The 19,286-nt window shown below is 40.3% G+C and overlaps 1 protein-coding gene across 3 annotated transcripts in view; it reads right to left on the reverse strand.

Annotated features, from left to right (window-relative positions):
* Positions 1-5,060: 5,060 nt before the first annotated feature.
* The window catches only part of LOC134653408 (amyloid-beta-like protein), a 208,313-nt gene continuing 194,087 nt past the window's right edge, over positions 5,061-19,286 (reverse strand). For 2 of the 3 annotated variants that reach the window (XM_063508762.1, XM_063508760.1), the window contains 14 exons: positions 18,478-18,699; positions 17,879-18,070; positions 16,594-16,748; positions 15,653-15,760; positions 15,145-15,270; positions 14,656-14,793; positions 13,572-13,718; positions 13,101-13,196; positions 12,282-12,464; positions 11,044-11,235; positions 10,543-10,638; positions 9,905-10,006; positions 8,735-8,884; positions 5,061-7,369 (listed from right to left, as the gene is read on the reverse strand). In XM_063508762.1, coding sequence (XP_063364832.1) covers positions 7,259-7,369; positions 8,735-8,884; positions 9,905-10,006; positions 10,543-10,638; positions 11,044-11,235; positions 12,282-12,464; positions 13,101-13,196; positions 13,572-13,718; positions 14,656-14,793; positions 15,145-15,270; positions 15,653-15,760; positions 16,594-16,748; positions 17,879-18,070; positions 18,478-18,699 — 2,018 coding nt within the window. In that variant the 3' untranslated portion in view covers positions 5,061-7,258. The remainder of the gene's footprint in view (positions 7,370-8,734; positions 8,885-9,904; positions 10,007-10,542; positions 10,639-11,043; positions 11,236-12,281; positions 12,465-13,100; positions 13,197-13,571; positions 13,719-14,655; positions 14,794-15,144; positions 15,271-15,652; positions 15,761-16,593; positions 16,749-17,878; positions 18,071-18,477; positions 18,700-19,286) is intronic. The other variant, XM_063508761.1, reaches the window with a different exon arrangement.

Below are 19,286 nucleotides of genomic sequence, written 5' to 3' on the forward strand. Positions count from 1 at the left end.
GCTTTTTAGCGATAAGAACCCCTGTTGTTACCTGGTTCTATTTTCCTTTAAAATTTCTTTGTAGTTTTACATGTATGTTAAATGTATAATTATTGGTGGAATAAAGAATATTTACTTACATTACATAGACTTAGTGCTGCTCGCTTGCACCAATGCAATGAAAGTGTGCGCGAGATGAGATATAAGTAAGTACCTACTGCGAATAATATAAATCGACGTCAAATCAGGGTCAGACTTTTTTAAACTAGAATGGCGCTTGTAACTCTCGTTTACATTACAGAATTTGCCTTCTGAGTAGTTTCTACGTATGTACATCTTATACGAACCATCAAGGACATATCAAGTACCAAGATATACGGGCAGCGTAGTTAAGTATTTCGGTTTCGTAATTCGTACAATAGCGGGGCTCTGTGACGCAAAGGGTTACTTTCCCGTAAACTTGCACTTCCAGGCTGTAGCAATGAATGGCCTTCGTTTTATCATGCGGTACTAGAGTAAGACTGACTTTATTTACTTAAATAACTTGTAGAAGGACCGAAAATCTCACTGAAAACGTCATAAATATGAAGAGTTGTGACGAATAATAGGTAACTTAAAATTACACTGAACAAACATATTTTTCGTACTTTTTGTTGTGTCATACTTACTTATCAGCTCAAAAATTCCGTGTTCATTTTCAAAAATTATCATTGAATATAGATTTCAAACTCGATGTACCTATGTAATTAGGTATCTACCTACTCACACTGGAATCGAGAAAAGGTATGTGTATTTACTACACTGCAATGCCAATGGATATGCCAATGTTATTCTTTATCTTTAGGTATATTATTAACTATCAATTTACGAAACTAGCCATAATCTACAGGACTAGTTATTATAAACACTTTAAAGAAAGCAGGAAAGGTCAAAAATAAAGGTAGATTACATTATAAAGGTTAAAATAAGTATAGGTAGCTATTGAGAATGTTATCGCTACCTACACAGCACACTTAATTCTTCCCATGTCCCTCATTATTTTTAAACAAACAAGATGGCTGCCACATGTGACAAGTATGGAACAAACCACACACGACAATCTCGTAGCCATTCATATAGGAAAGTGGCATTACGTCGCCGTGACACGGCAGACGGGTCTTCATCCAAATGCTTCGCTGATGCGGGCCTAGATAAACCAGTATTTGCATGTTCTCCGATTCCACAAAGTTAAGGAGCTTAAGGCTCAAGTTACGCTGGGTTTTTCGTGATCTCGACTTGTGTTTGTGAGGGAATGATAACAAACGGCACAGTTCCGTGTCCATTAGCAATTCGCCATGGGCCATACAAATAATAAAAAGGACACAATCCGATAAAGTTAGAACGTATATACGTTTTTTGGAGTCGATTGTAAAGTTTAATTAATATTATGACAGGATGTTTTTGGCTAACTTGTGCCATCATTAATTTAAATTTTATGCTCTCCAGCGTTATCGTCACTGGTGTCACTTTAAATGTTTTATGGACTCGTGAAAAAGCCCTCGAGACCTACCTACTTACAAATAAGTTTCAGAATTTTTGTAAAAAATTATAAGAGCTATTTATTTGTTGTGAACGCAAGTTCAAGGTAACGTACCTTTTATTGACTTGATTTACGTGTTGACTCTGATGAAACAACGCAATAAAAGTATCTGTTTGCTCGAAATTGAGATATATCTCTAGATTCCGCACTCAAAAGTATCTGCCACAGTCTAATAATTAGATAATAGCGCATAGTCTGATACGCTACTTTTGATGCTGACTGTTTATCTAAACAGATAAAAAAAAAATTTAGTCTGGGGACCGATTTTTGAAATTCGACCGCTCGATTTCGTGTTTTTCGTTCAGTAATAACCCACTACTAGGCATGTAAATTCTACTAATATAATTGAAAACGAGTGGTCAATACCACTAGATTCCCAATGTCTATCGCTTCAATTTCAAAAATTACCATTTCGCCGTTTTCCACCGATTTTCGAGTGACAAAATCGAGCGATCGAAATTCAAAAATCGGCCCCCTGCATGGGTGAAGTAGGTTTTCAACATTTTGTACTGAAAACACTCATCTTCATGTTCACTGTTGAAATGCAAAACCATGTCGAACGCTGTGAATGTGGAATTCCTAAAGCTAAAGATATCATGAATACGCCTCCACGTGTCGTTTGCTTCTGAATTAACTCGAATGAAAATTACTGGAATTACAAGCATTGTATAACTTTTTGATTTTTATTAAATATAAAGTAGCGGGTTCAAGCCTCGTTTGACGCTCAATTATCCTAATGATTCCAGTTTGGAAAATAAATCTAAAAGAGGGTCAAAAGTTATGTTGTTACTAACCTACATTATGTAATAAAGGGTCAAAAGTTATGTTGTTACTAATAACCTACATTATGTAATAAAGGGTCAAAAGTTATGATGTTACTAACCTACATTATAAACATAAACACATTAACATTAACATTAGAAACAGAAACGACTAGAATAGAACCAATCTACACAACCAGGCTGTTGTTTTTTTAATATAAATATATTTCGTATTATATTTTGATAGCTTGGTTCACCGGTTGACAACGAAACGAGGATCCTTTATTCTCAACCTTCGGGAACAATTATTTCCAAATTCGTTATTCTTAGAAAACCTGTACAAACTTAAATAAAGTAGGTACTAGTCAAATCAGGTGACTTTGTTTTTTTATTGCTAAAACTAATAAGAATTTAAGAACTAGGTAGGTACTTAATTTCAAAGTGCATAGCCACTGTATGAATGAATTCCGCTCATTTTGTGTTCATGTAATTTTGCAGCTTGCTGTACATGCTCTTAGAAGAAAACAATTTAAGTTTGTAAAATCCTTATAGCTTTTTACTTTTTATTTATGTAACAAGGGAACAAGAAAAAAAGGTTCTGAGCACCCACTTGTAAAACAAAATATACCTAAAAAACCGGCCAAGTGCGAGTCGGACTTGCGCACGGAGGGTTCCGCACCATCAATGAAAAATAGAGCAAAACACTATTAGTTATTCTGTGGCAAAACAAGCAAAAAAAACGGTCACCCATCCAAGTACTGACCCCGCCCGACGTTGCTTAACTTCGGTCAAAAATCACATTTGTTGTATCCCCCACTGGAGCCCCACTTAAATCTTTATTTTATTCTGTTTTTAGTATTTGTTGTTATAGAGGCAACAGAAATACATCATCTGTGAAAATTTCAACTGTCTAGCTATCACGGTTCGTGAGATACAGCCTGGTGACAGACGGACGGACGGACGGACAGCAGAGTCTTAGTAATAGGGTCCCGTTTTTACCCTTTGGGTACGGAACCCTAAAAACTAAAGTTCGCCGTTCGTCCTCCTCTCAATATCAATGAAAACAGGTGCTCACTTTGTGTGGAAATTTTATTCGAAATGGCCCGTTTTCTTTGTTCTTGAGTGTACGTACGTTCAGTCACGTAGACGCGCCCCACTTCTTGTCTTTCCCTAGGCATAGTATACTTTACATACATACTTTCTTGCCTACCAATAAAATCGTACCTACCCATTAGTGTAGAAAAACGGAGTTTTGTTTTACTGGATGACTGTGTCATAGACTACGCAGTTTCCATGTTTTTCGGCTACACGAGATACTTGTTTTTGTTTAGGTATCACAGTAAAATGCGTCTGAAGCTGTTTACAGACCAAATGACGCATAATTACGTCTACGTCCCAAGAATGCGTGATTAGGACCGAAACGTCACAAGCTCGAACAAAAACACAACAATCAACTCGAACAAGCCTCCTTACCTTACGCTTTGCCACGCTTTGCCTTACGTAACAGGTTACCTGTTTTAATATTAAATTTTAACTAACAAAAAAAGTTGTTCCAAAACAGGGAATATTCCGAACTCGGTATAAGTTGTTAGGAGTAGCTAGTTTCCTAACTTTGCTTAAACAGTTATTAACAGGCAATTATTAAAATCTAATTAAGTTTATGGTGCTATGAAACCAGTTAGCATCTGCTGTTAACAGTGGCGCCATCTAGTTTAGATGTGATAAATTAAATTGTTACCAGACGAAGGAAGTTCCTATTAGCATTAGATACGTTTGGGAGTACAATTAATTCCGCCTAATTCCAATAGATGTCTCTAAAAGTCCAAATTAAAATTTCAGGTAGAATAGGTAGGTACATTGTATTCTAAATAAAGCGCCTTGAAATCGGTAGATGTCGCGAGACCGAATGATGAATCGGAAATTCGGAAGTATGGATTATTTAGTGACATCTATGTTCCTATTAGAAAACTTCAGTAAAGAGCACTTCCGTACCAAATATTCGAAAATTTCAACCAAGTCAATCTTAACAGTTTAGTCATCTACTCAACCCTGCACTAGATGACGATATCAAAGGGGTTTAAAAAATTTTACGTTGTAATGTTGGCGCCAACAACTTATATTGAAAGCCAAGATGTTTACTAATATTACGTCGGATTTCCAAAATTATCTAATTTCCACATGGAAAATAATCGGAAATTTCTAATATTTTTGTATCGGAAATTTCCACTTCCAAAATGAAAGTATCCTTCATTTCCTATGAAACTTTCCTGATATATCCGAGAATTTTCCCAACTTTTTGGAAACTATCCGCAACTTGCACACTGTTGTAAAGGTGCCAAAGCTGATGAGAGCTCGTTTCGTAGAGTAGGCACTGTACCTATGTAGTAAATGTTTGGGCCCAAAAATAGCCAAAAAATTGGTAATAATTGTTACAGAATCATAGCCAATTTAATAAAACTTATACCTTTTTGCGTACCTATATTTATTTGCTGGTAGGAATTAATATTCTCTTTGGACGTGTAGGTAAAGTACGAAAAAATCTAAGGTTAAAGTTATTCGGGTTATTCGGACTTACCGTAACTCGTGATTATAATATTTATAATTTGCCATGCCTTACGTCTCTTGTGTTGTCTTGAAGAAAACTGTTTTTTAGCGTCTACCGCCAATAACAACACCATTTTTTTAAATTTCTATTTATTGATTCAATTTGAACTTCGAACTCACAATAAAATGCAGCACAGTAAACACAAAAATCATCAAACCATTTATTATAATGTACTTATTTAAAATACATGAAAGTGACAAGGAAAGGTACAGAAACCAGGTATTCTACCAACATCAAATATTATTGACGAACCACGAATATACAATACTTGTTCAATTTAAAACACCCGATATTTAACGGTGACAGCTGGATTTTGAGCAAAAACTTTCCAATAAAAAAATATGTGGTCGACTTGTAAGTTCCAGTTTATTAAAAATACACAGCGATTGATGCGGGATTAACTTACGTTTTAAACAGTGAGTAACTTATGTAAATGCGGTAAGACAAGCCGCGGGCGCTTTGCCTACTCGCCGCGCGCGGCGCTGCCGTCGCCTCACACCCGGCCGTCCTGCTGCTACACTCGTCCTCGGACTATGCGGCGCGCATCGAGTAGCGCCGTGGCGCTTCTGATATGACTTCCTTATGTAGTAACGCCACTACGCCCGAAACGAATAGAAATAGTGTATATAAATTAGCTTATGTAACAAATAAGCTTAAATGTATATAATACTGAGGCAGAATTACATCTTAACTACGGCGTAACATTAAGTGTGGTACGTGGGATTAGACACGAGCGCAAGCCCTTACTTTAAACGGACGAATGCGATATATAATTATATTTTGCTTTATATCTATGTATCTGACGCTAAAACATCTATAATAATGTATTACTTTTTGTACATCTACTTATATAATAACCGTACATACACTTACTAAGCTTATTTGCTTCGCGACCGAGTACCCAAAGTGTGTACACAACCGTAGCCGAAAAATGCCGAATTATTCTAGATGCCTCTATGTTGTTGACTAGATAAACGAAGCTTCACTTTATGATTTCGCAAAATTGTTACAATAATCAAAAATTTCGAGCGGATGATTGGTCCGCCTATATAAACACACGTTGAGTACAGGGCGCTCGGGAACTGTGAGTATTGTCCCGCGGGCGAGCAGGAAGGGGAGAGCGGAGACTCGAAGGGTCCGAGGGAGACAGAGAGAGGACAAGACTAGAAGAGACACGGTGACTAGAAGGAGACTAGAGTGAGCTCTCGCCCGCGCCGGCTTGGCCGCCCGTCCCTTCGCTAAGTACACATATTATTAAAATATATCTTCGCACTTTATTACATAAAATTCACGTTATGTTCTACCTACGTTAAAAAAGTAAAGGAAAGCGGGCTTTAAGAGTAAGTAATTTAGGTTCGAATTTGTACGCGGAGCCTATTTACACAGCGTACCATGGACGTTTATTCCACTGACCCCGGTGACAATGTTCAACGGGAAAAAGACATTATTACTAAACTAATATTACGTGAAAACGGAAAAAATGAGATCAATCATGAAATGTATCAAGAAGTCTTAGAATTACAAAAGAAGATCTAAAGTAAGTTACTCATTGGACACTGTCGCCGAGGCTGCGGCCTCGAAAACTTAAATTTAAAACTCCACTACAAGGTGACACTTATGAGTATCTAGGACACTAGACAAAAACTTAGTCTAACCTTATGAAATAATAATAAATATTTTGGTGCAAAAATAACTACACATACCAAATGATACTCGATAATATCCTGTAAAATTGCGAGTAACCGCAAACCAATGTTCACTAAATCACGCAAGCTTTGCAATATCAACTCAAGTAACCAAAGAATAAAGCTGGTATTGATTAAATCCTACATCTCTCAAGTGAAAATCTCTTGTAAAATGAACCCTACTGTGATGTTGTTAAAGTTTACTTTACAAAAGCCGTCGTGTTGTTGTTGGATGAACCTCCCACCGGGCATAAAGTACTAAAGGGACACACACATTCATTCCATAAATAATTAAAGGGCAAAGATTTAGGTGTGAAGGGCGAAAAACCCTGTATAGGGATAACTAGCACACGCCACAACAAATCGGAAAATACGAAACACACTCGGCTCAACGAGACCTTGTATCGAGATATGTACAGGTCTGATCCTTGCAGTGGTTGAAACTGCGTTTACAATGCCATATTTAGCCGTCCGACCGCCTGACACGACGGCCCGTCTGAAACAAATGACAATCTAGTAGTCTTGTCGACAGACGTTTGACCGGTCGGATCAAGCGATCGGATCATAAATATGGCACGGGCTAAAACGTATAAGCTACTGATACGATCCACGAGACGGTGCGACCCGGGCGGGAGGGGATGTCGGCCGCTTACTCCTTGACCTCGAAGTACTTGTAGGTCGGGTTCTCGTAGCCGTTGATCTGCATGTTGGCCACGTGCCGCTCCTCGGGGGTCGGGGCCACGGCGCCGGTCTGCTCCACCTGCAGGAACATTAGTATCTGTGGTCAATCATGTTGTGCCGGTGTCAGTCTGTATGGACGTATGTTTTAAGATAAGAAGGCTCAAATTTAATTGCAGTCATGTCAAATGAGATAACGAGGACAGACGGGTAACATTACCAATATATAGACAAAGGAAATGATTCGACTGACAGTACTTTACGATTTAGAATTTAAAGAAAATAACATTGAGAAAGAGATTCAACCAAAGATAAAAACGGCCGATGATAGAAGTTGGTGCGTAAAGTGATCGTAATTCCACAAGTCACAAGGATAGACAATATTCTGAGGATAAGTGGAAACTACCGAGCAAGGGAGGCCTGCATGCTGTTCTGTGATATGTGAGCAACCTGTAGTGTGTAGCGTGTAGACTAGGGTGGAGTGAAAGTGCCCAAATTTTTTTTTCTTTTTTTTTAATTTCCTGTATCATTAATCGATGATCCTAAGTAAAACCTCTATTCATACCAAAAATCAGACATCTAGGACTTAATCTTCAGGTGGCGCACCTTGAAGGTAGTTTACAAAAAACTTTAATTTTTACGCTTAAGTGGCTCCCACTATTCGAAGTCGATTCACGATTTAACTTTATAAACGCGGTGTTTTTAATTATATCGAAGTGTCATCTCATATATGAATCGGTTTTATTTGAAGTAAATACAATTAATTGCTTGTGGCGAAGAAGTGAAAATTGAAAGTAAAGTGTTACAAAATGGCAAAAACTCGAAAAGATTTGAGGCGTCCTGTGTTTGGCGATCCACAAAAATTAAGTGGTAATATGTTGCCGACGTATAGTGATGTGATTAAATATTACTTATGGCACAGAAACCATCTACTCGAGTTGAATAATGGAAAAGATCCTTCAGTCAAAGATATTTGTCTACACTGTAGACCAGGGATGTTGCGGATGCAGATTTTTTGACATCCGCGGATGCGGATGCGGATGCGGATATTTAAAGGCTCACATCCGCGGATGCGGATGCGGATGCGGATGTCAAGATTAGGTACTTAGAAAACGTCAAATATTACATTTTTAGTATTTTTTTATTTAAAAAAAACGAAACGTTTAGTATTTGAGCAAGAATATAGGAGCGTTATATTTAATAAAAGGTAACTTGGCCGACTTTTCTGGATCTAGACGATTTCGTTATAGGTAATGACGAAATTACATAGCACTTTCGCCGCCGCTAAGACGTTCCTGTACCGACTTGTCCGACATCCGCATCCGCATAAGCTCCGCATCGATTTTATGCGGATGCGGATGCAGATGCGGATGTTGAAAATAATGCGGAAGGTCCGCGGTTGCGGATGCGGATGCGGATGTTCGCAACATCCCTGCTGTAGACTAACCTGCACGAAGCCCTGCGGGGCTTGCCGGTCGCGGCGGCGCGCCACGGCCAGCGCGACGGCCGCCGCGGCCGCCAGCGCGGCGCCGCCCACGCACAGCGCCGGGTACAGCGCGCCGCTGCCGCCGTTGCCCGAGCTGCGGATCGTGTATCCCTGCGAACACAACACGATATTATTACTCTGTAGATCTATGGTGTTATTTATTAATCAAAAATACACAAAACACACAAACACAAAGAAGAGATAATAAAATTAATACCTTAAATCTAAACCTTAAAACCTAAAGGGACTAAAAACTAAAATACTACTAAATATAAAACACCTCTCCCAAATCCCCTGCTTCTGGCATAGACCCCAGAATGCTGGCGGCATTACCTCTCTGCACAGCCAGACTCAACCTCTGCGCAAAGAAGGAGCCCGCTCTGAGGTCCCCCGAGACACCTATCAAACGTTCCGACACCTTTTTAATAAATTTTTTGGTGTCGGACGACCAAGGACCCATAGTTTCCATAGCAAGCGCCGCAAACTCATACTCATTCATTAAGAAAGAGTATTTGCGGCGCTTCACTGTTTGGGCTTGGTCAGCGGCAGTCCCAGGTTTCCGATCTATGGTTGATTATTCACTTCAGGTAAATTCGACTTCGAGAAGGATGTTAATCACTGAATTAGATTAGGTACATTAGACTCGGCCGGTCGACGTCCCGAATACTTTGATCTGTCTTTCGATCCGCCGATTTAAATTTCAGCAGTGATTTGTCCCACAGATATTTTGACCTTTTAAACATTGTAATAAACAGACAGTTGAAACGGTTATAGTTTGTAGCTTTCTAGTAGACCCCGAAGGCTTATCCTATTGTCTATTGTTCAGTAAAACCGCACGTGCTACTTACCTGCAAAAAAGGGTCCTAAGTATTCTATTTGGCACCTGAGCGCGGGCTAGTCCAACGCTCAAAAAACCAGTGTAGGTGCGCTCTCCGATAACGCGCCTTTGTTACGCATCTCGACGACACATTTTAGACTGGTTCTGTAGCGTTCGACTCGCCGGCACTCAGTAACCGAAGTACCGATTTTTTATGCAGGTGGTTGTGGCACGTGGCACGAGCGGTTTTTCTTAACAATAGACAATAGGATTAGCCTTCGGGGTCTATTAGAAAGCTACAAACTATAACTTACAGGTTGAGAATGCGACACCTCGTGCTTGAGCGCGTGCGCCTGCGGCGGCGGCGCGTGCTCCTCCGCCTGTTCCAACGCTGCCCGCAGTCCCTCGCCTTCCGTCTGCGAACATCGATTAGGTAATCAGAATTAATTTGATTTCCAAATGATTAACATAGACTTTAACCAGAATGAAAAGACAATAAAGATTTGGAAATTACATTATGCAACATATAGAGCGCTGCTTGAGAGCTCTCGTACACGGCCACGGAACACACTCATTTGTTTTAACTTGGTTTTATCACTGTATTTAAGCGTGTATCTACGCTCAGAGCGTTGTGGGGCCAAGGCGTTACCTACTTGTGTGCTGAACTTACAATAGGCATGACGAACTAATGTAGTATCTTCCTGTCGCTTGCCTGTGATCTGACTGCGGCACTCTAACTTCTCATGAGCTCTAATTTTTCGTAACTAGCTAAGTAGGTTACTATGAATGATTTAATTAAGAACAAGTGTAGAGCAGGATAGCCAAATGGTAAGGCCACGGAGACCGAACGCGCCCGCAGTTTTTGACACACCTAGCACCTACTGGAGTAGGTACTAAGGACGGAATAGAAGGGATAGGGTGGAGCTTAAGTTAAAATTTCTCTATTTCGTACCTCGCTAGTGGATCGTCGGCTGGATGTCTCGCCCACAACGTCGGTCTCGCCAGTCTCGACCTCGGGTACCTCCGTGACCGTGCTGGTAATGACCTCCTGCAAAATAAATTGTAAGTATCGTAGTTCACTGCTGAGTGACATAGATCAGTCCGCTAATAGTGGTCGGTGCAACTGGACTAGCCCTAACCATAGAGAAATATAGTAAGACAAAAGTGCTCACTCCATACATCAGTTTAGACTATTAATTTCAGTGTCTACATCTAGCATCGAGTAGCGGAACTATCAGTACTGCTACTTGACAATAGATGTAGCACCGACCGGAAAGTCTTATGCTGTTGAGATAAGACTTTCCGGTCGGTGCTACATCTATTGGCAAGTAGCAGTACTGATAGTTCCGCTACTCGATGCTAGATGCCAATAGTCTTTTTGGTACTAAAACTGATGTATGGAGTGAGCACTCTATGTATTTTTTTCTCTATGCCCTAACACTGGTAAACTTACAGTAGTGGTTGTCTCCTGTGTGTAGGCAGCACGGGTGGTGATGTCGTGGACAGAGACGGACGACGCGGCCGGGGCGTGCGAGGAGGACGGCAGCGGCGCCTGCGTGGTGGGCGCGAGGGTAGTCTCCTCCGAGTCGACGACCTCGCTCGCTTCGTCGTCGGTCTCTTCTATCTCTTTCACGCCGTTGGAGGTCTGGAAAATTGAATTGGTTGCCGTTTAATGGATGTAGATGGTCAATAAAATCTTGTCAGTAGCAATGTACTGCAAATTAAAGTAGGGTAACACCATGTAACACTCAAAGAGCAGAATTGCGCTAAGAAAAGCAGCAATGGACATCGAACCAAAACGTGTTTATTTTTCCGCCCTTCATACGTCAGTTCGAGTGAATTATCATAACCTCAAATTTTAGTAATGTTTACCGTCAACGAGCATGATTGTACATTGTAGGCACCTTAGCTTGAGGTCATGCATAATCTTGGTATTTAATGGTGACAGCAGGAATATCTCTTCAAATAGAAACAATTCAGAATGTAAACAATAAGATGATGGCTGTCATTCACGATCCACATTAGATAACACAAAGATGACACGCGATTTTGGAATTATTCGAACACAGTGTTGCTAACCCGCGATTTTTCAAATTTGCCGCCTTTTACTACTGACAAGATTTGGTTGATCCAGTATAGATGGTCAATCAAATCTTGTCAGTAGAAAAAGGCGGCAAATTTGAAAAATGTAGGCGCGAAAGGATATTCCTATAGAAAATTTGAATTTCGCGCCTTTTTTTACTGACAAGATTTGGTTGACCAAGTATAGTTGCTAATGTACAGAACAAAATTAACAAATGCTGGACGTAGTTCTTCTGAGCGTCTGCATATGATCAGATGGGACAAATCCAGTTTATTTACTGGGGAAAGTGCAATCACGGTGGATGTGTTTCTAACCCTTATTTCGCCATATCTACTTGTACTCTATTGTAGGCACGTCACTCGTTTAAATTGACTTAATGCATGTACGTCTACTGTCTACTGCCAAATTTGGGTGGTCTTTTTATAGGCCCCTGTACGGATATGATGGTCGTTCTTGTCTACGTGACAGCGTGATAAAACGGTGTCCGTCACTTTCTTTCCCACGGTGTTAAACAGTGACAGTTATTTTATCACGTGGATAAAGATGGATAAAGCTATCCATAATAGGCTGGCTGGGCGGCTAGAGGATATTTAAGTGTCGGTACTAACCCTAGCCCTTTCTTCTTGAATATCTTGTCGCTGACGGGTGCGCTGGTCTCTCTTGGCGCTCAGCTGTTCCCTGGCGGCTTGTTCCCTTTGCACTTCGGCCTCGATGCGGTCCAGAAGCAGCTCTTCGGCCTCGGGGGTCATTGACATAAGAGATACGGCCATGTCGTCTTTGGATTGCATGGACTATGGGAAAACAAAAAAAAAATTATAAATCGCCAAATATGTTTAACTAAAAGAGTAAGGGTAGTTTTATAAATTCATTCTGTCTACAATCTGTAGACAATTTGGGTTTTCAGTTGCTTTAGCTATACGGTTCTATTGTTACATTAACAACTTAAATTAAAAGCGAAACCTTGCTTGCTTCCCAATTCTTCCAAGCACTTATATCATTCGCTTTTTAGGGTTCCGTACCCAAAAGGGTAAAAACGGGACCCTATTACTAAGACTCCGCTGTCCGTCCGTCTGTCACCAGGCTGTATCTCACGAACCGTGATAGCTAGACAGTTGAAATTTTCACAGATGATGTATTTCTGTTGCCGCTATAACAACAAATACTAAAAACAGAATAAAATAAAGATTTAAGTGGGGCTCCCATACAACAAACGTGATTTTTGACCGAAGTTAAGCAACGTCGGGCGGAGTCAGTACTTGGATGGATGACCGTTTTTTTGCTTGTTTTGCTCTATTTTTTGTTGATGGTGCGGAACCCTCCGTGCGCGAGTATGACTCGCACTTGGCCGGTTTTTTCAACTTCTGAATCCTCGGGTCTGGTGCTGGTTAGTTTGTATACAGTAAAAATAGGTAGAACATGAGACTAACCTGAACGTAATCCTCAATTGCAGTGCCAATGTTGTTGTACAGATGTGGGCGTCGGCGCAGGGAGGATAAAGCGCGTTGCAGGGCTCGGTCGGCGTCCTGGAAAAAGTATTTTGTTTATTGTAATTTTATTTTCTTAGGCCGTGGCCTATGATCGCGGTCGTTAAAAAGGTCGATGTCTATACAATGTAATAATGATGTACCAAGACTGTCCAAGACATATACCAAAGTCTTGTTAACTAACAATTTACTCGTATGATAGCTGATAGCACACATTACCTACATAACAAAGCAGTACACAGTGTGTAACGGTTAACCGCAGTAAAACATTTTTCACAAACTTTTTGGCACCCCGAGTCTCGAACACGACCTCTCGAGTCGAGGCAGCAGACGATTAGTTTCTATAAAGTTTGGGCACAGCTAGTATGCAGCTTTGTTATGCAGTGATTGTTAGTATAGTAGTTGTAGCTTGACCTGTAGCCTGTCGGCGGCGCTGGCGCGCTCGGCGGCGGCGGCCTCGCGGCCCGCGGCGGCGGCGCGGCGCCACGCGGCCAGCGCGCCGCTGCGCTCGGCCGCCAGCGCGCGCACGAGGCGCTGCAGGCACTTCTGGACGCGGTGGGCCTGTCAACGTTCAAGGTTGAGTCGTTTGAAGGTTAGATTAGTGCTGGTTTGAGCGGAGCAAATTAGACGCTGATTTGCGTACGTATTCAACTGCGGAAAAATGCGATGCATAAACCAAACTATGTTAAAATGTCAAAACAAGACCAAGTGCGGGTAGTTCGAAAAACTCGCGCGGTTAGACGATGCTGATGTCAACTTAAGCCAGTCTTCTCCGAGACCACGGGGACAACGCCGTCCTCGAAACGTCCGAGGTAAATCTTAAAACTTAGATACGCGATTAAGTCCCGTTGTATAATTTAATAATGTCAAAACAAGTATTTTCACACCGACTGTTTTTATTTTATATGGGCTAAAACTGTCAGATTTACCTGCCCACTGTGTCTACATAATACATTATAGGTATATATATATATTATATTATTGTTAGAGATCCACAGTGCAGGATGAAGTCAAAGGCACTAATTAGAAAGCAAATCACCAATGGGGTAGAATTAATATAAGCGCGGAATACAGAAACTGGTCGACGTTTTTCTACGCAATGCACATTTACAAAAAAAGTGCGGGAATTCAAGAACAGTGGTGATGGCATCGCGTCCGCAACCACGTGTAACGCTGATGAAACTGTTTCGATTGATCAAGTTGGCAGGAGTCGATAAGTATACCAGTGGGGAGACACTCCAGACTTCGGGCAAACTCGGCTCCGTTCGGCTCAGCATTGCTCCGAGCAATTATTAGGGTTGAAACAACTTGACGTCCCTTTGCGTGCACGACCACAGATAAGATAATGACTTGAATTTTGACAACCCTAAATAACCTAAAAGGATAGTGCCATAAGTTAGAAAGGGATATCATGATTCGACCCTGAATCGCTGTCAAACTTCGGTTTTGTAGGAAGTGTACTTTCTGTACGGTAATACTATTATGTGATTATACTTACATTGGGTGGCGTGTCTCGCAATGAGCGCGTGTAGCAGGCAAGAGCGGTGCGCCGGCGCTGTGCGAGATGCGCTAAGACACGCTGCTGATGCAGGGCTGCAAGCCGACGGCGCTCGGCCACGCCTTCTTCCTCGAGAGCCTGCAAAGGCATCAGCAGGTATTTTTAAATGGAGAATGCAAGTGTAAGACTAAATAATAAATTAAAAAGAAGCACGCATTGTGATTCATTATTTGCCACCTTACCCTTTTAGTAGTATTTTTAGAAATAGAAAATATGTATTCGTAAGCACAAACATAGAATATAAAAAAAGAGAAAAAACGTAGGAAGGAGTGCCATATCTCAGCGTGATGCTGGCGACTTCCAGCGCTAATCTTCCGATGCGACCATCCGGTGAAACAATCACGACAAACAAAAACAATAAAAAAAAGAAGAATCATACAATAGACAGAAACAAAGTTAGATATGATGATTAGTTCACGTAATAAATACCTGCACGTTAGCCTGGAACTTAGCGGTCATGCGTTGCCGGAAAGTCTGCGCGGAGCTGGGGTCCGAAGTCATCATCTGCTGGTATCGCTCTTCAAGTTCAGACCACTCCTTCATCACTTTGGTGATCTGATAAAATTAGGATAACTTTGCAATATAACGGTATCGAAGTGCAACTGCTAAGTGGCAGGGAACATTTATAGCAGGGTCTAACTAAACATACTCAGTCAGATAAGTAGGTATGTAGGTCATACTCAAACACATACTATGAGATGCAGAAACCAACACTGATATCGCGAAAAAAATTAACTGTCCGTCAGGAAACATCTACAGCGATTTTAATAAGGTTTGTCTCTTAAATGGTTCGGTTATGACGATCTAGGTACAATATAATACTCAGTTGGAAGAAAAAATTGCGTTCGTAATAGACTCTGTATACAAGACAAGTGGAAAATTTTCCTGATAATCCCTTGAAACCATTGTATACAACTCTTTGTAAAGACCAGCCTACCTTTTCACGATGGGTCTCCTCAAGGCGCTGCTGAGCATCCTTGTAGCTTTGGTGTTCGGTGCGCGGATCGAAGTGAGAGAAGTACGGGTCAGATGTTGCCGTAGACGCCTGGAATATTACATCGTATGGATAAGTTTAAGAAATTTCTGATACAGTTAAACATGGAACTCATTAAATAAGCGAACTGTAATTGTAACCGAATAGATATACAGCAGCGGTCGGCAACCCGCGGCCCGCGGGCCGCATGCGGCCCGTGAACCTGTCACTTGCGGTCCGCGAGCCTCCCTGGCTATTTTGTATGTAATATTGACAAACGACTAGGCATAAATATTAACAAAGTGCGGCCCGCGTCAACTTCGTTAACTACTATGTGGCCCTTGGCTGCTAAAAGGTTGCTGACCCCTGATATACAGTAACAAGTTCTAGTGTTAAGTACATGGGGGTGTTTTTTTTGTTGTCCCCTACACTTTTTTTTCAAATTTGGGATTTTTTATATTATTTCTACTCAGAATCACGAGCTCTTTCTATCCTAATAGAAGAAAAAAAGTGTCCCAAAATTTCCATACATTTTTCGATCTTTCCATTTCGCGACCGCCATACAAAGTCTATATGAAAAATGGTGACGTAATGGAAACAAAAACCTTAGGACACTTTTTTTCTCCTATTAGGATAGAAAGAGCTTGTGATCTGAGTAGAAATAACATAAAAAATCCCAAATTTGAAAAAAAAATTGTAGGGGACAACAAAAAAAAAACGCCCACATAACAGTTTCTATTGTCTATCGACACTATTAAAAGACAATTCATAAACTGATGTCCAGGGTGCTTGGTGATTCAGGCCGAGGCTAGGCGTTGGCTCCAGGGATGTTGTGTACCAAGTAGACTATTTATTGAGGGGTTCGCAACCCTAATCCTATTAGTTGTCTCTAGACAAGTTCTTACCGTGGTGGTGGTAGTGGTAGTAGTAGTAGTGGGGGTGGTGGATGGTGCGGACGAGGACTCGGGCCGTGGCCAGGCGTTGTCGTCACCGTCTGTATAATCATCGTCCTCATTGTCATCGTCTCTAGATAGATCCGCGTCTTCATCTTCATCCATGTCTGAAACAGTATTGGGACGGAATGAGATTTAATTAAATATTGTTATGCCGGACAGCAGATTATTATTAGCGCGTGACTATAAACTCGACAGAAGTTAGCGAATGCGCTGATCCAGTTAAGATAATGTTTGAATCGCCGTAGATAAAGTAAAATGTAAAATTATGATTGCACGAATGTATATAAGCACTAGTTAACACGGAATAAATTAGTATAAGTTTATCCGCCAAAGATAACTTATCACCCGGCCGCTGTCGCTAAAATTGTGTATTATATCATTAATTTGGCCCAGAAATGGAAGGTAGTGAGTGTGTTAAAGCTTACACAACTTTCCTGAGATTAACTTTATCTACTGAATTCATAATACAAGCGGACCATTCGCATTACATTTTTTATAATTACTTTTTATATATTATAGTTTGATATAACGTTATTTCGAATAACGTAATGAATGGCATACTACCGTAATACCTAATTAACGGTACACATAATGTTATTATTGGTATAATGGTCATAATCATAAGGTATATTTACACTTCGTCTAATATACATTGCCATAATTATTACATACTCTAAAGCATATTATTTGTTATAACAAGTGATGTCGTATAATTATTTGTGTGGCATAATAGTTGCATGACATAAATGGGTTAGGTTAGGTTGGAACTGCGACTCCACAAAAACAAATAAGTACCTAGCAAAAGGAGGGTTAGGTTAGGTTAGAACTTTGACCCTCCGTAAAATGAAATACCTAGCAAAAAAGTGGTTTAGGTTAGGTTTGAACTTCGGCCCCCGCAGAATCGAAATCCATGAAAAAATTGGTTAGGTTAGGTTAGAACTGCGACCCCCCTAGAATAAAATATGTAGCAAAAGAAGTAATATGTAAATTTTTATGTTATTATTAAATGATATATGACAAAAAAATTATACAATATATGTATTTATACTTGATAAAATTGTATAAAGTATTACGTTATACAAAAATATAATATAACAAATGTCATTATAGCACATGTGTATATGTTATTTAAAAATTATATTACAATAGGCATTATATCAATGACAGTTTAGATGAAATTACAATATAACAAAGGAAATGTATAATAAAAATTACACTTTAACTATAAACTCACCGTCATCAGCATCGTCATCATCGTCATCGCTCAGGTTCAGAGTGTCGTCATCGTCATCATCATCAAGCGCGTCATCGTCGTCCAACAAGTCATCGTCCCGCTCGTCCATGGCCGCTGAGGCCGCCAGCATCTCCTCGCCTCCCGGGCTCACGGGCACGCCGACGTCCATGGGCTTATGCATTTTCACGTTCTCTGTAATAGAAAAAGAAGATATTACAAGCGAAATAGCAAGACAAAATTCAGTCTCAAATTTATTGATACTTAAAATATTTTTTATTTGCAATTGCAATGCAATGCAATTGAAAGGTCACACTACCTTACCATGGATAATTAGACCTTTTGTTGCTTAAACTACATTTGCACGAAACCTAGACAACTTAGAAGGTTTCATCAGATTGTGGAGAACAATAGTTAGTTATTTTATAATAATAAAATGCTTAGAACAACAAAAAATAAACGAGAATCAAGCTGATTTGGCATTGTGAAATTCCTTAGTCGCGGTCGCGTTCCAATGGGCGCAGCCAGCAGCAGCTTTTGTTGTGGATCTGGTCGAACAGGATGACAGTCGTGGTAGGTAGTCAAAGAAACAAGGATCTTACCCTTGAAGTGCTTCGGGCAGCACACAAACTCGACTCCAGAGAACAAGCTGATCCCACAAGGCAGGAGCATAGCGAAGGTCCTCAGGCGGAGACCACGCTGCGCGCAGGCGCGGCCTGCAGTGGCGTTCCAGCGGGCGAACTGCCAGCAGCGGCTCTGGTTGTGAATGTGGTCGAAGAGACAGCTCTCCGGAACCAGCAGAGCATCCGATTGGAATGGACCTTCTGCCACCAAATTGGTAGTTAACAAAGTCCAACGCACAATGTTAGTTAACAATATGTTACTTGATTATTAAACGTTATGCGTATTTATGATTGCAAACTATATCACGTAAATGTTGTCTATGATTTTTATCTTAGCATGCAATCTTTAAGTCTCTTTTAATGATTACTCCTAGAGTTCGTCTAAACTAACTTTTCACGGACTATGAAGTGACAAAGTGTGGACGTGCTACTGCAAAGTCTGTGTAGATAGTTCAAATCACTCTTCTCAGTAGGCAATATTAGTATTATCGAACCACCTAAACTATGAAGGTTTTCGCGATTTATTTTATAGATTTGGTATCCATAAATTACAGAGGTCTAAAGTCTATTTTTTTATTCGGTAGACTGAAATGACAGTTAATAGTATGAACATGAAATGTCATTTCATACTATTAACTGTCATTTCAGTCTACCGAATAAAAAAATAGACTTTACGTTATTCCAATTTTCTATTTATTATTTTATTTATTAGTGATAAATCACTTCAGTCATCATCCTAATTCCAAAGATCAGGTAAAATTACTTATTTAGAGCAAAATAAAATTGAT

This window comes from Cydia amplana, chromosome 13 (genome assembly GCF_948474715.1).
Source record: "Cydia amplana chromosome 13, ilCydAmpl1.1, whole genome shotgun sequence".
NCBI classification, from domain to species: domain Eukaryota; kingdom Metazoa; phylum Arthropoda; class Insecta; order Lepidoptera; family Tortricidae; genus Cydia; species Cydia amplana.